Source organism: Perissodus microlepis, chromosome 10 (assembly GCF_051167445.1).
Source record: "Perissodus microlepis isolate ML-2025 ecotype Zambia chromosome 10, ASM5116744v1, whole genome shotgun sequence".
In the NCBI taxonomy this organism is placed as follows: domain Eukaryota; kingdom Metazoa; phylum Chordata; class Actinopteri; order Cichliformes; family Cichlidae; genus Perissodus; species Perissodus microlepis.
In genome coordinates this window covers 18,019,775-18,033,947 of record NC_140470.1, presented here as the reverse complement: position 1 = coordinate 18,033,947, position 14,173 = coordinate 18,019,775, and the positions used below count along the sequence as shown (strand labels likewise).

The 14,173-nt window shown below is 40.4% G+C and overlaps 3 protein-coding genes across 3 annotated transcripts; 1 reads left to right on the top strand and 2 right to left on the bottom strand.

The window, feature by feature from the left end:
- Nucleotides 1-1,394: 1,394 nt before the first annotated feature.
- LOC146379223 (olfactory receptor 1500-like) lies at nt 1,395-2,375 on the top strand. The gene has a single exon (XM_084941655.1). The coding sequence runs from the start codon at nt 1,395-1,397 to the stop codon at nt 2,373-2,375; it is 981 nt and encodes a 326-aa protein (XP_084797781.1).
- A 6,850-nt stretch (nt 2,376-9,225) lies between these two features.
- LOC146379222 (olfactory receptor 1500-like) lies at nt 9,226-10,197 on the bottom strand. Its single transcript, XM_084941654.1, has one exon. It carries the CDS (start codon nt 10,195-10,197, stop codon nt 9,226-9,228), a length of 972 nt encoding a protein of 323 aa, XP_084797780.1.
- A 2,999-nt stretch (nt 10,198-13,196) lies between these two features.
- On the bottom strand, nt 13,197-14,168 carry LOC146379221 (olfactory receptor 1500-like). The gene has a single exon (XM_084941653.1). It carries the CDS (start codon nt 14,166-14,168, stop codon nt 13,197-13,199), a length of 972 nt encoding a protein of 323 aa, XP_084797779.1.
- Between the last annotated feature and the right edge of the window lie 5 nt (nt 14,169-14,173).

The following is a 14,173-nucleotide window of genomic DNA, read 5'->3' as shown; positions in this document are numbered from 1 at the left end:
GCATGAACATTTTTTTTTGTATTGAAAAAATATATAACCATGACACCAAAGTATCGAACTGACCCGAACTGTGAAATATACATACACACACACACACACACACACACACACACACACACACACACAATTAGATAACTCCCCCTTAATATGCTTCAAGCTCGGGTCCTCTACCAGAGGCGTGGGAGCTTGAGGGTCTACCAGTAGTTGGTGTTTTGCACCTCTGGTATTCTTGCCAATCCCTTTCTGTGTCCCAGTCATGTATTGACCCATGTGCCTGTTCATCTTAGCTGCTATGATGCCTGACCTGTACCCAATCTCGGGTGTCTTCCTGGCTCACCCTTGCCGTAGCATGTGTGTTGTGCCTTGTCAATCTCTAGCTGTGAGTACAATCCCTTCTTCTGAATGTTGAAACTCTGACTGTGAAACAACTAGTAGCTCAATGTGGATGTTGTATATTGAAGATTCCATCCTATTCATGTAGCGCCTTTCGCCGGGGTTACTTGCGCAGTAGCATTCCAACAACGCCCTATTTTCGTCTCTTGCCTACCAATGCCTTCTTGTTCCAGTAGCCCACTTCTCATCAGGGTGCCCTGGTTCCTCAACACCTGACACGGACCTTGTTGATCCGGGCAACGAGCCGGCATGACTTCACATTTATCTCTAGAAAGAGAGAACACATTTATCCTTTTTAGTATTTTTTTTTTCTTTTTTTGATAGGGACAGTAGAGACTGACAAGAAATCGGAGGGAGAGCTGGGAAGACATGCAGCAAAGGGCCAAAGGTCATATTCGAACCCAGGCCAGCCACTCTTAGCCATACGGCATATGGTCACCTGCTCAGCCCACTAAAGCTAAACCAGCACCCAAGAGCATATTTATTCTATATGGGTTTCTCTTCACCGGCTCCCCGTTAAATCTAAAATCAAATTTAAAATTCTGCTCCTTACATATACTCTTGAATAATCAGACTCCATCTTATCTTATTGACCTTATAGTGCCGTATCACCCCATTAGAGATCTTTGCTCTCAGTCTGTGGCTTACTTGTGGTTCCTAGAGTATTTAAAAGTAGAATTGAGAAACAGAGCCTACAGCTTGAAAAGTTAAAATCCTATATCAAACAAAGAAAAGAAAAGAAAAAATTTACATTTGGAAACTATAGTGTGTGAAAACACACACACACACAAACACCTATGTGTGTTAGTAGTTATGGGTTTAAAAGCTTAAGCCTTTTTGGAATAGGTGTACAATACACTTAAGGGAGACACTGAGGGGATCTGCAGATAGTTAGAACTTCATCTGGGGTACTCCAGTTTGCATAAGTGAATCATAATGTGCAGTACTGCTGTCTGCATTATCAGAGCTTAGGCAATATAAGATTGTAAGATTTTTTGCCAATGGATCTTTTCAACTCTGTACTTGGTAAAAATATTACTTTTTTGTGTCCTGCATTTTTCATTATAAGTGGATTTATTGGCATTCCTAATATAAAATATTATTATGCCTTTCTGTTTTTTGTTTATATTATTTCTGTCCTGGCAAACACAGCTGTCATGGCCACAATATATTTGGATCACAATCTAAGAACATCAAAATATATTGCAGTTTTCAATCTTGCATTGGTTGATCTGTTAGGTAACTCTGCCATGGTGCCAAAGGTTCTCGATATCTTTTTGTTTAATCACCCCCACATTTCCTATAATGACTGCTTGACATTCCTGTTTTTCTGCTATGTATTCATTTCGATGCAAGCTCTAAATCTGGTTGCACTGTCATATGACAGAGTTATGGCGATCGTTTACCCACTGCATTATCAACTGAAGGTGACTCACAAGTTCATGTTCTGTTTAATTGCCTCTTTCTGGGTGTTTGTCATTATTGTTGTACTTATTGCAACTGGCCTTCTTACAAGGCTTTCCCTCTGTGAGTCAGTCGTTATTAAAAGCTTTTTTTGTGACCATGGTCAGATATACCGGCTTGCATGCAATGATTATACACCCAGCGATATAACTGCTTGGATTTTACTAGTTCTCATTCTTTGGCTTCCTCTTACAATTGTTTTGTTGAGTTATCTGAGTATAGGCTATGCTTTAGCTAAGGTGGCCACAGTTCGAGAAAGAATGAAAGGTTTTAAAACCTGCACAGCTCATCTTTCATTAGTGGCAATCTATTTCCTCCCAATATTAATCACATTTACTCTAGGCGCAAACATAGAGCCAAATGCCAGAATCATAAACCTGTCTCTGACATCAGTCTTTCCTCCAATGCTGAACCCTATCATATATGTTCTTCAGACACAAGAAATCAAAGAATCTCTGAAGAAGTTCTTAAGAATCACAACACACTACAAAATTAGTAAAGTCAAATTTAAAAAGTAAGAATAAATTTGGCATAAATATTTTTACCCCTTTGTTTATTTAAGGAATGCTTATAAAATAAAAACTGTGTTGAATTATGGTTAAGTACTTCCAAACAGAACCCAAATTACAAATGTCACACTTCACGGGGGAATGTGCGTTTGATTTTAAAGCACATGTAGCAAAGATTTGTGATTTGTAATTTTTTAAGCAATTGTAATAGTTACTGTTAGGACCAACACAGAGAGACATATAGATACTTATTCACAACTATGGCCAGTTTATGAACCATTTATCATTACATATACAAAATAAATAAAATAAAAGGGAGTTGACAAGTCATGTATGGAAAGGTGAAAGATTAGGTTCAAAGCAGGGACCTCGATGCTGTGAGGTGATAGTGATAAGTAATCACATTTATCTTTAGCCAAATGTAAGGGTTGCCTTTCTGAGATGTATGCATTGCAACATGACATATGCTTGTTTGTTTGTTTGTTTTTTGTTTAAAGGGAATTTATTAAAGCCCCTATATAACTATATAAATACACTTTAATGACTGTTTAAACATTTTTAAACATTGTCTGCTCTGAGAATATGTCAGGAAGCATTCCAACTTCTCTTTCTTCCACCTTCTACGTGGATATCAGGAACCTTTGATTACTGTTTCAAAGAATGTCCAACCAAAATATAAATATTATGTAAAGGACTGACTAAACTGGTAGAAACCTAGAAACTTTATTTTTGTGGCAAATAAACTGAATCATTGTGTAGTGACCCGATTGAGTAAATTCTACCCATAACTCTATGATCACATGGTTTAATGAAGAGGAACAGACAGCTACTAAACGTGACAGGCTGTGTGGTTATGTTGTAACATTGGTTCTCTGAGTGAAGACATTAAGTAGCCAGCTTTTGAGCTGCTCTTCGTGGTTGTGTGCTATAAACGTTGCCAGCCAATAGAAACAAATTAAATGTAGGGAGTTGTTTTCCCTTCTGTGTCCCTGCTGTTTGTTGTTATCAGTTTTTATTTGCAGGCAAGGTTTTCTACTTCTTTGTACATTACATACATACTTTCAACAACTTCCCACCAGGAATTTTTGAGTCCTTAAGTTGATGCTTTGATTAGTATTCATTATATGAATGTGATAAGATAAGAAAATTATTATTCTCTCACTAATAAAATCAAAAACATTGGTGAAAAAGAAGTTAGAAATGCACAGGTGGAATCAGTAATACTGAACAGCCCAATTGCTATCAGGCAATCAATTTACGCTGTACAGTTTCCAAGGGATTTGCAGTTACAATGTAGCTATGATGTAGTTTTCCTGCTAAAGCATAAGTCAGGTGCCCTAGCCACCCTCACTTGGGGAACTGGATTGGGTACAGGGGGAGGCTGGACTGCAGCCACCCTAGGAGCAGAAACAGGGAGTGGCTGGGCCCTAGCCACCCTCATCTGGGAAATTTTGATGGGTGCGGGGAAGGCAGGACTGCAGCTGCCCCGGGGAAAGAAACATGAGAAGGGTGCACTCAGGGATAACCACTGGTATTTACAGTCTTTTGGGAAATGTGTTTTCCACAAATCCAAAACACAATCCATCTCTCATCTTTCACAGTTTCTTCAGTCATTAAACGGAGCCTGAGCAGAGTCTCAGTATCTGGGAGAGCTGATTCGGCCACACAAAAAACATTTTCAACATACATGTCCATGAACACTAGGGTTGGGCGACTGGACGAATATATTGACTGTCATAGATAGACTGAGCACAACGGTGATCGTTTTTACAAGGGTGATTTATTTATTTATTTATTTGCCCATGAGTAAGTTTGCTAATAATGATGAAGCTAATAGAAACCGTCAACAGAAAAAAAATAATAATAATAGCGCTGTTTTAACAGTACCCTCTTTCATCTGCGAGTAAATGCACCCTCCTCAGAGTGCACCCAAATGCTTGTTGATGGAGCTGCAGAAGCAGAAGCCGAGCATACTCAGCTGTGGGGCACGTACATGCTCATGCAAGTAAGTTGTATTTGAATACTTTGCTCGCACGATACGTCTGCACAATAGGCTCCCCATCTTCAGACCACATGCCTGCCGAGGAGTTTGTCCGTTGCTGTGGTGACATGGACTTGGAAGGACTTTAGAGGCTTTGCCGCAGCAGCGGCAACATGGATGTTGAAGGGCTTAATGGCAGTGATAGAGCTGGTGAGTATGATGGGGAGAGACGCAGGTTGCTGACTCTAATCAGTTCAGAACAACGATGTTGTGGGTGATGCTGGCAAGCCAAGACGGTAGGCAATCCATAAAACCTGGGTTGGCCATAGCAATCTGGGCCAACTGAGGCCCTTCTCTTCTCTAGTGGAGAAGATCCATATGATGTGGAGCTGAGTAACACAGACACCAAACTCAAAATTGTTGCTAAACTAAAGGTCTGCTGGTTCCAACATATTCAGGTGGAAACAAAACTTGACTAAATCGGAAAACTGGAGAGTGATACAAACGGAAGACAGGAGTAAACTAAAGCAAAACTAACTAAGACTAAACTGGGAAAACTGTACTAAACTAAACACTAGGGACATGTAACATTAACTTGGAATACTTAAAGATGGAACACCTGAGCATGAAGCATGGCAACCAGAAACATGGTGCAAGGTGAGCAGATGACCTGTCAATGAACAGAGGGAAAAATGAAACAAAATATACACACAAGGGTAATTAGGGAGAGTGGAAACATATAGGTCTATTCATCCCAGCCATATTCCTAACAACACAGAGAAAGCAAAATGATGTGTTGGAGTTTAATTACGACGAGGAAGAATATGAAATCTTCATACCTCCCTCTTAGGCTGCCAAGCCTAATGTTACGACCACTCTCCATGATGAGAATTAGAGCACACCATCCTCTCCCACTGCAAAACATGTATAAACGTTTTACAGTGGGAAACGCTAGGACAAATGTATTAACTGAGACCACCAGATCATATTAAGAAGGGAAGAAATTGTGCAGGCCATAAGGGTAGCAAAGCAGTTACTCTCCGTCTTCTTGGAGCTACTGGAAGAGGTAACTGTCTCTTGGAAGGACTGCCCGTTCAGCAGCAGAAGCCCTATACAGGGGGATTCTTCACTTAATTTTGAGGGCATGGGCAAGCACGCCTTACTCTGCATGCCCCCTATGGAACAGTTAGTCACAGCCCACCTCCATTTGGGGCTGGCTATGGCCTCCTCCAGGACCCCCAGAATCCCATCAAAATAAGACTGTTTTCAGTCCACCATGACTGAAAGGAGCAGAGCCAGATTGCTCAACCTGAGAAACCTCTCAGAGAGGAAGGAGGACATCTTGGACATGTTGATCATGACTGACAACATTTTTGGGACTCCTCTGGCTTCCATGCAGCAGAAATGTGAGGTGAGGAAGAGGGATGATGAGGCCATCCCCGGAAAACTGAGCCAACAACATCTCTGGCCCTGTGATGAATGTTCGCGCAAGTGGTAACCCAGCCTCCCACTCAGTTCAAGATTCCAAAACAAATGAAGCCCCAGCCAGCCCTTGCATCTCCACTCCGGCAACAGACGAGTGCGGGCTGTCAGCTTGTCAGTCACCAGGCCAGAAAAAAGAAGTAGGCGGCCTAACAGCCCTTCCTTTCCCACAGGTGCAGAAGCTGAATGTTCCCCATTCACTTGCCGTGTTCTGGAGTGTGTTGCAAGGGCGGTCATCGACCACTCGCACACACATGGTCTGCCTGAGAGGTTTGTCAGGTTCAGCCATCTGGACCATCCTTCTTTACACATCCCCCCCCCCCCCCCCCCCGATATCTCCCACTTTCTCCAGAGTGAGGGAGAATCATCACATCCTGAATTTGATTGCTCGGCTCTGGCCAACAGTGCATTGGCTTACAGAGCTTCTGTGCAGGCAGCCGTGGAAACTCCCGCAGAGCAGGGACATGCTGATGCAGGCAGAGGGGACAATTTTCCACCCACATCCAGACACTTTAGGCTTTATCTATAAGCAGGTCACTCTAAGCTGATAAGGCACTATTTTAATGAATAAAAAACAAAATGTAATGGGTGTATTAAAAAATCATTTATATTTCACCAAAGATCAATCCTCTAGTGTTATTTTGCTTTGTCAGTATTGGTTATGTATATGTGTTTATTTATACCTACTCAATGTCTGTATTTGTATTTTGGGAGCTTTTATTTTGTTTGTGTGACCTTTGAATTCTCACAAAGTCACTTCCTGTGGTTGCGCGCTATTGTCCTCAGTCGGCTAGCGGCCGCTGAGGCGAGGTGACTGTACACTAGTGTCCCCGGATGCAGAGCAATTAAACACAGTTAAAGATAACAAAAGTGATTCAAACACTGCTCATTCCCTTTGTGCATTTTGTCTCACAGTTTTGTTGGATGTTTTAGTGTGAATTGTAGTGATGTGCGATACCACTGACTTTCTTTCCAATCCGATACCAAGTAATATTCAGGGTGGTATCGACGATACTGATCCGTACGGATACTTAGTACAAAAACTTTTTTTATTTATTGTATCTCAAATTATAGCATCATAATGATTACAGGACATCAGATTACTTGTTCTTATCACTTAATAATGCAGGGTTCATCATATGAAAATAAAAAAACTTAAGTTGTGCCTGCATGCAGCACTAAAGGACTCCGTGAGAGACGTCTATCTCGCGCTAGCAGCACCTGTCCCTCTCCTCCTCTTCAGTTCGCCTCAACATACGCTCGTCATATTCTGTGATATTCTTTACTCTGAGGTGTTTGACAAGGTTAGTGGTGTTGCCACAACCATACATGCCAACCCTCCCGATTTTTCCGGGAGAATCCCGAATTTCAGTGCCCCTCCTGAAAATCTCCCGGAGCCACCGTTCTCCCAATTTTCTCCCGATTTTCCTCCCGGACAACAAAATTGAAAAACCATATTGCAGAATTCATAGCGCGGCCCAGCCACTTCCAGCTACTTAGTTTTAATATTACTCTTATTTCTCTTTCTGAGCCATGTTGAGGATAGATTCCGTAATATACATCAAAATAAAGAGAATATAGTTTGGGATTGATTGTAATATTACAATATGGCCGTTAATGGGTGTAAGAAGGCCTGGAATGGGAACAAAGAACTGGGGTGCAGGGCAGGAGGACAATCAACCCCCATCCCCAGGCCAGGATGCAAGAGTTAATGAGGGTGAGGTGCAGACAAAGACCTTAAAAGGAGATGGGGGTCGGGGTGTCAGCACCCTTGGCCACTGTACTAGTGTATTTCCATTGTGGGGGTGTTTACTGTAGGGGGGAGGAGACCAGAGGTTATAACTGTAACTGTTGTGTGGAGTTCTTTAGATCAGCCTTTAGCATAGGACTGCATAGGATGCAGTGTGCTGATCTCCAGATGGATCTGTAAGAATAATGGGTAATAAAAGGATTGTGTAAAACATGGAAACATCTCAGCGTGATCTCTACCAGGACCAAAAGAATTGCAGAGACTGGCGTTGTCTCAACATTCGCAAAAAAACTTTTAACATATTTTCAGGAGAGAATGTAGCTGTGTAAACTTCAAATATCTGAGCCGACCGACACATAATCTTCAAAACCCGCGATCTTTCGCTACTCGGGTTAAACAAGATATATAAGTTACTTTGATAACTTAAAAATGTTATTGTTTGGCTTTTTCAGTGTTTTATTTGTTCATGAGTAAATCGGTTTGGCTGAGATTAAAGTTATTAGATTAGATTAAATTTAATTTAATTTTATTAATCCCTCGGGAGGGTTCTTCCGGGGCTTTCACACAGCTGAATAAACGTCAAACAGAAAATGATTAAACAGAAGTTTGAGACAGTCAAGAGTTTAAGTCAGCGCCCGATTATATTTTAGATAGCAAGGAGCAGACGGCAGAGTTTCACTCCACCGAGGGAGCTCGTGCCGTACTACCCGGCTTTCTTTAGACCGCGAAGGCCGGGTCCTCAGGTGGAAGCAGCCTGTGAATTTGGACACCACCGCTGTTTCCCGGCCGGCCAATAGTAACGGTGACATTTAACGTATTTTATCCAATAAACAAACCCTGTAAAATGTATTTACCCTGCCCCCCCGGCCCAACAGCCCTTTTGAATATCTCCCTAGTATGGCCACAACACCTCACTCTTGGAGCACTTTTTTGCCACATGTATCGCAAACCACGTCTCAGCTGTTTGTGGAGGTAAAATACGTCCACACATGACTCCAATTACGCTCAGCCATTGCTGTGAGTCAAGGGGCTGCGAGACATTTATACAGCCGTATTTCGCACATGACTGAAAGGTGGAAGAGGAAGTAGTTCCTTTGAATGTAGACAATCCGAATGTTATAGTTTCTTTCCACTGTGTTCCTGTTAATGATAAACTACAAATTTAATCTAAATTACTAAAACATCGATATTTTAATGTGAGAATCGATATATTTTTCGTATTTTTCGCATTTTTTAAATATGTGACACGTGGTATTATACGACTTTAAAAAAATAAATGATTATAATGGAAAGCAGCTTTTACAATTTCATTTTACTATGGTCATGCAAGAGAAATTACTCTGGTGTTACTTCACTTATATTTTTATTGTTGAATATTCTTTTTCAATTATATTAACTTGTAATTTCAATTCTATGGTCATTTAGATTCTATAATAGTACCATAACAGTGGCACACGCAGGTACTGAAACAACAAATTCAAAGAAAAAAGAAGATTGCTGCTACTAAAACTGACTAAAGTTAAAATAATGTCTACATCTTACTCCTGAAAAATGCAGAGGAGCAGAATCTCTTTGGTCACAGAAAGACTAAATCTTTTACATCAGATGGCAGAGGGCACTGCAGACGTTCAAGTCTAAATCCTTTTTTAATATTTTGTGGCAATTTTGGATGTAACTCGAGTTTTCAGCAACTTCTTTAATGACTCTTTGATCTCCTGTGTCTGAAGAACATAGATAATCGGGTTTAACATGGGAGGCAATACAGTGCTCATAGAAAGGCTTATGATTCTAGCATTTGGATGTATTACACTCCCAAAGATATACACAAATGTAACAGGAAGGAAATAAATTGCCACTAATGAAAGGTGACCTGTGCAGGTTTTGAAAGCTTTCACTCTTTCCCTAAATGTAGAAATTTTTGACAAAGAATAGCCAATACAGCAGTAACTTCCCACAATAAATGCCAGTGGAAACCCAAGAATTATAACTAGTACCAAACCAGCAATTGCACGATTGGGGGTAACATCATTGCAGCCAAGACGATACACAGGACCATGATCACAATAGTAGCTCTGAATAACAACAGACTTACAAAAAGAAAGTCTTGTGAGAAGGCCAACTCCAATGAGCATAAGAGTTATGGCAAGAAGCCAGAAAAAAGCGATCAAAGATAAAATGAGCTTGTGGCTCACTCTCATTTGATAGTGCAGAGGGTACATGATAGCCATGACTCTGTCAAAGGACAATACAACCAGATTAAAACCTTGCATTGACATTAAAGTAAAGCAGAAAAACATGAAAGTCAAGCAGTCATTGTAGGAAATATAATAATGGTTAAACAGAAAAATGTCAACAACCTTTGGAACCAAAGCAGAGCTATTTAACAGGTCTGTAAATGCAAGGTTAAAAACAGCAATATATTTAGGACTTCTCAACATGTGATCCAATGTTATTACAATCATCACTAATGTGTTTCCCACCACTGCAAGAATGTAAATAAAACACAGAAAGACAAAATAATATCTAATATTAGGTATGCCAATAAAACCACTTATTATAAAATATGCAGGTCGCACAAAGGTGATGTTGTTCTCAGCAGCTGAGTTAATCAATGCCATGTAAAGAGCTTCTGTTAATCTTCTATAATTCTCTGTACTCGTTTGTGTAGGCTGCCCCTAGTTTGTGAAGGCTAGCTACAAATATAAGCAGAGCAACTTTGTGCTCTGATACTTATAGCAGTACTCTGTTCTCTTGTGTACTGCTCTCCTCATGTGTGTGCATGTGTGCATAGGGTACACAATTCAGCAGCCAGTGTTACGGGTTCAGATATTGAGGCTGAGCACAAAAAACAACAATTGGTCCAGGAGAGTCGGTCAAACAATGATTTTAATGAACACACGCGTGGAGAGATGAACACTGCACACACCAGCATCGATCTCCGCCCAATAATACACAAACAGTTGTTTTTATAACATCAGGGTATTATTTATGACGCCCCCTCATGCGTCAAAGCAGATACAATACAAGCATAAGTTTCAAAACCACAAATGTTTTGTTGATGACTTTTGACACATTTAAAAGGACATCTTCTCCGTCTCGAGGCCAGGTGCTTCCTATTAATCTTCTAACTCTCGCTTATCTCCTGGAACAAACTGTCCCTTATGCAAACATAATCTTACAGTTACAAGGTTTTGCAAACTATTATTTGAACTCTTACCTAAACATGAGTCTAACTACTGTTTGTGTGTGTGTGTGTGTGTGTCTCGACCTCAAAATGCACTCGGCCTCACCCCGCATGACTGAAATGATAATTAATGTAATGGTAATGATAATGGTTATGAATAGTAGCAGTAAAATATTTCCCTGATCTCCACACTCCCTCTCTTGACCTCTTGACCACAAGAGGTCACCATACGTTGCGCTGTCACTCCTCGTCCCACTCAGCTGCCTCCATGTCCATCAATGGCATCATGGGCCCGGGTCACCATTCCCAGGTCCACTGCCCTCGCTCTGACCCTCTCTAGCCATCCTCTGGCCCAGGCTTTGAGACAACACCCTCTAAGACATGAGACAAAACAAACACCTTTCCCTACTACGCCTCCCACACTTATCTCCTCAATTGGTCTCTTAATTATTCAAACTTGGTTCAAGCTATCATGTTTGGGACTCTCTAATCAAAAGCGAGCCTGACTTATGGCCTTGGCTCCCTATTTTGTCTGCCTTCAACAACGGTGGGAGTGAAGCTCCCGTGGAATGTGCTCTCTGTCTCCTCTATTATCAGAAAACAAGGTCCTGACTCTCTGAAAACAGTATTTCTTATAACTCAGCAGTATAATGCATCATAAAACAATATCATTCATTCACAACAAATCAGCAGTCCAATGTAATACAAATCAGTTTAACAAATGTAATAGTTATCACCTTCTTCTAATTCAGGAGAATAATGCAAACTAAAACTACATAATAGTTTCACAATCTTTAATTAGGGGCATAACGTGGCATAAGATAATATAATAATCTCACAATTCCCCCTTTGAGCTCTTTTTAAAGAGATCACTTACACCCTAGAATCCAGGTTTGTGAGGTCCATTTCTTCTTCTTCGTCCTGAGGCCCTCTGTCCCCCTTTAACGGGTGGACCATATGTGGGATGACCTCTGTGTTTGCGCAGTTCAGATGCAAGAAAAACTATGATTACAAAAACAATAGTAGGTACAGATGACACTTCAATCACTCTCCAGTTCTCCCACAGCTTTATGTTGGTACCCCAGTTTCCCACCCCCATTTTGGTGCCACCATATACCTTTCAAATGTACTCAGACTAGAACCTCTGTCTAAGGAGCTTTTAACCTTTATTTTATTGCTGCAGCTACCAGTGTCTACCAGTCGGGTGATTCTCTGCTCTTCTTTCTTCGACCTCAGGGGTTATACTGCCCTTCAGTCGTTGCACAGATCAAGGGATTATTCTGCCCGGATTTCAAACAAAGATCAATTAAATTAAACTTTATTAATCACTCGGGAGGGTTCCTCCGGGGCTTTCACACAGCTGAATAAACGTCAAACAGAAAATGATTAAACAGAAGTTTGAGACGGTCGAGAGTTTACGTCAGCGCCCGGTTATATTTTAGATAGCAAGGAGCAGACGGCAGAGTTTCACTCCACCGAGGGAGCTCGTGCCGTACTACCCGGCTTTCTTTAGACCGCGAAGGCCGGGTCCTCAGGTGGAAGCAGCCTCTTAATTTGGACACCACCGCTGTTTCCGGGCCGGCCAATAATAACGGTGACATTTAACGTATTTTATCCGATAGATAAACCCTGTAAAATGTACTTATCCCCCCGGCCCAACAGCCCTTTTGAATGTCTCCCTAGTATGGCCACAACACCTCACTCTTGGAGCACTTTTTTGCCACATGTATCGCAAACCACGTCTCAGCTGTTTGTGGAGGTAAAATACGTCCGCACATGACTCCAATTACGCTCGGCCATTGCTGTGAGTCAAGGGGTTGCGAGACATTTATACAGCCGTATTTCGCACATGACTGAAAGGTGGAAGAGGAAGTAGTTCCTTTGAATGTAGACAATCCGAATGTTATCGTTTCTTTCCACTGTGTTCCTGTTAATGATAAACTACAAATTTAATCTAAATTACTAAAACATCGATATTTTAATGTGAGAATCGATATATTTTTCGTATTTTTCGCATTTTTTTAATATGTGACACGTGGTATTAAACGACTTTAAAAAAATAAATGATTATAATGGAAAGCAGCTTTTACAATTTCATTTTACTATGGTCATGCAAGAGAAATTACTCTGGTGTTACTTCACTTATATTTTTATTGTTGAATATTCTTTTTCAATTATATTAACTTGTAATTTCAATTCTATGGTCATTTAGATTCTATAATAGTACCATAACAGTGGCACACGCAGGTACTGAAACAACAAATTCAAAGAAAAAAGAAGATTGCTGCTACTAAAACTGACTAAAGTTAAAATAATGTCTACATCTTACTCCTGAAAAATACAGAGGAGCAGAATCTCTTTGGTCACAGAAAGACTAAATCTTTTACATCAGATGGCAGAGGGCACTGCAGACATTCAAGTCTAAATCCTTTTTTAATATTTTGTGGCAATTTTGGATGTAACTCGAGTTTTCAGCAACTTCTTTAATGACTCTTTGATCTCCTGTGTCTGAAGAACATAGATAATCGGGTTTAACATGGGAGGCAATACAGTGCTCATAGAAAGGCTTATGATTCTAGCATTTGGATGTATTACACTCCCAAAGATATACACAAATGTAAATGGAAGGAAATAAATTGCCACTAATGAAAGGTGACCTGTGTAGGTTTTGAAAGCTTTCACTCTTTCCCTAAATGTAGAAATTTTTGACAAAGAATAGCCAATACAGCTGTAACTTCCCACAATAAATGCCAGTGGAAACCCAAGAATTATAACTAGTGCCAAATCAGCAAATGCACGATTGGGGGTAACATCATTGCAGCCAAGACGATACATAGGACCATGATCACAGAAATAGCTCTGAATAACAACAGACTTACAAAAAGAAAGTCTTGTGAGAAGGCCAACTGCAATGAGTATAAGAGTTATGGCAAGAAGCCAGAAAAAAGCGATCAAAGATAAAATGAGCTTGTGGCTCACTCTCATTTGATAGTGCAGAGGGTACATGATAGCCATGACTCTGTCAAAGGACAATACAACCAGATTAAAACCTTGCATAAAAATTGAAGTAAAGCAGAAAAACATGAAAGTCAAGCAGTCATTGTAGGAAATATAATAATGGTTAAACAGAAAAATGTCAACAACCTTTGGAACCAAAGCAGAGCTACTTAACAGGTCTGTAAATGCAAGATTAAAAACAGCAATATATTTAGGACTTCTCAACATGTGATCCAATGTTATTACAATCATCACTAATGTGTTTCCCACCACTGCAAGAATGTAAATAAAACACAGAAAGACAAAATAATATCTAATATTAGGTATGCCAATAAAACCACTTAATATAAAATATGCAGGTCGCACAAAGGTGATGTTGTTCTCAGCAGCTGAGTTAATCAATGCCATGTAAA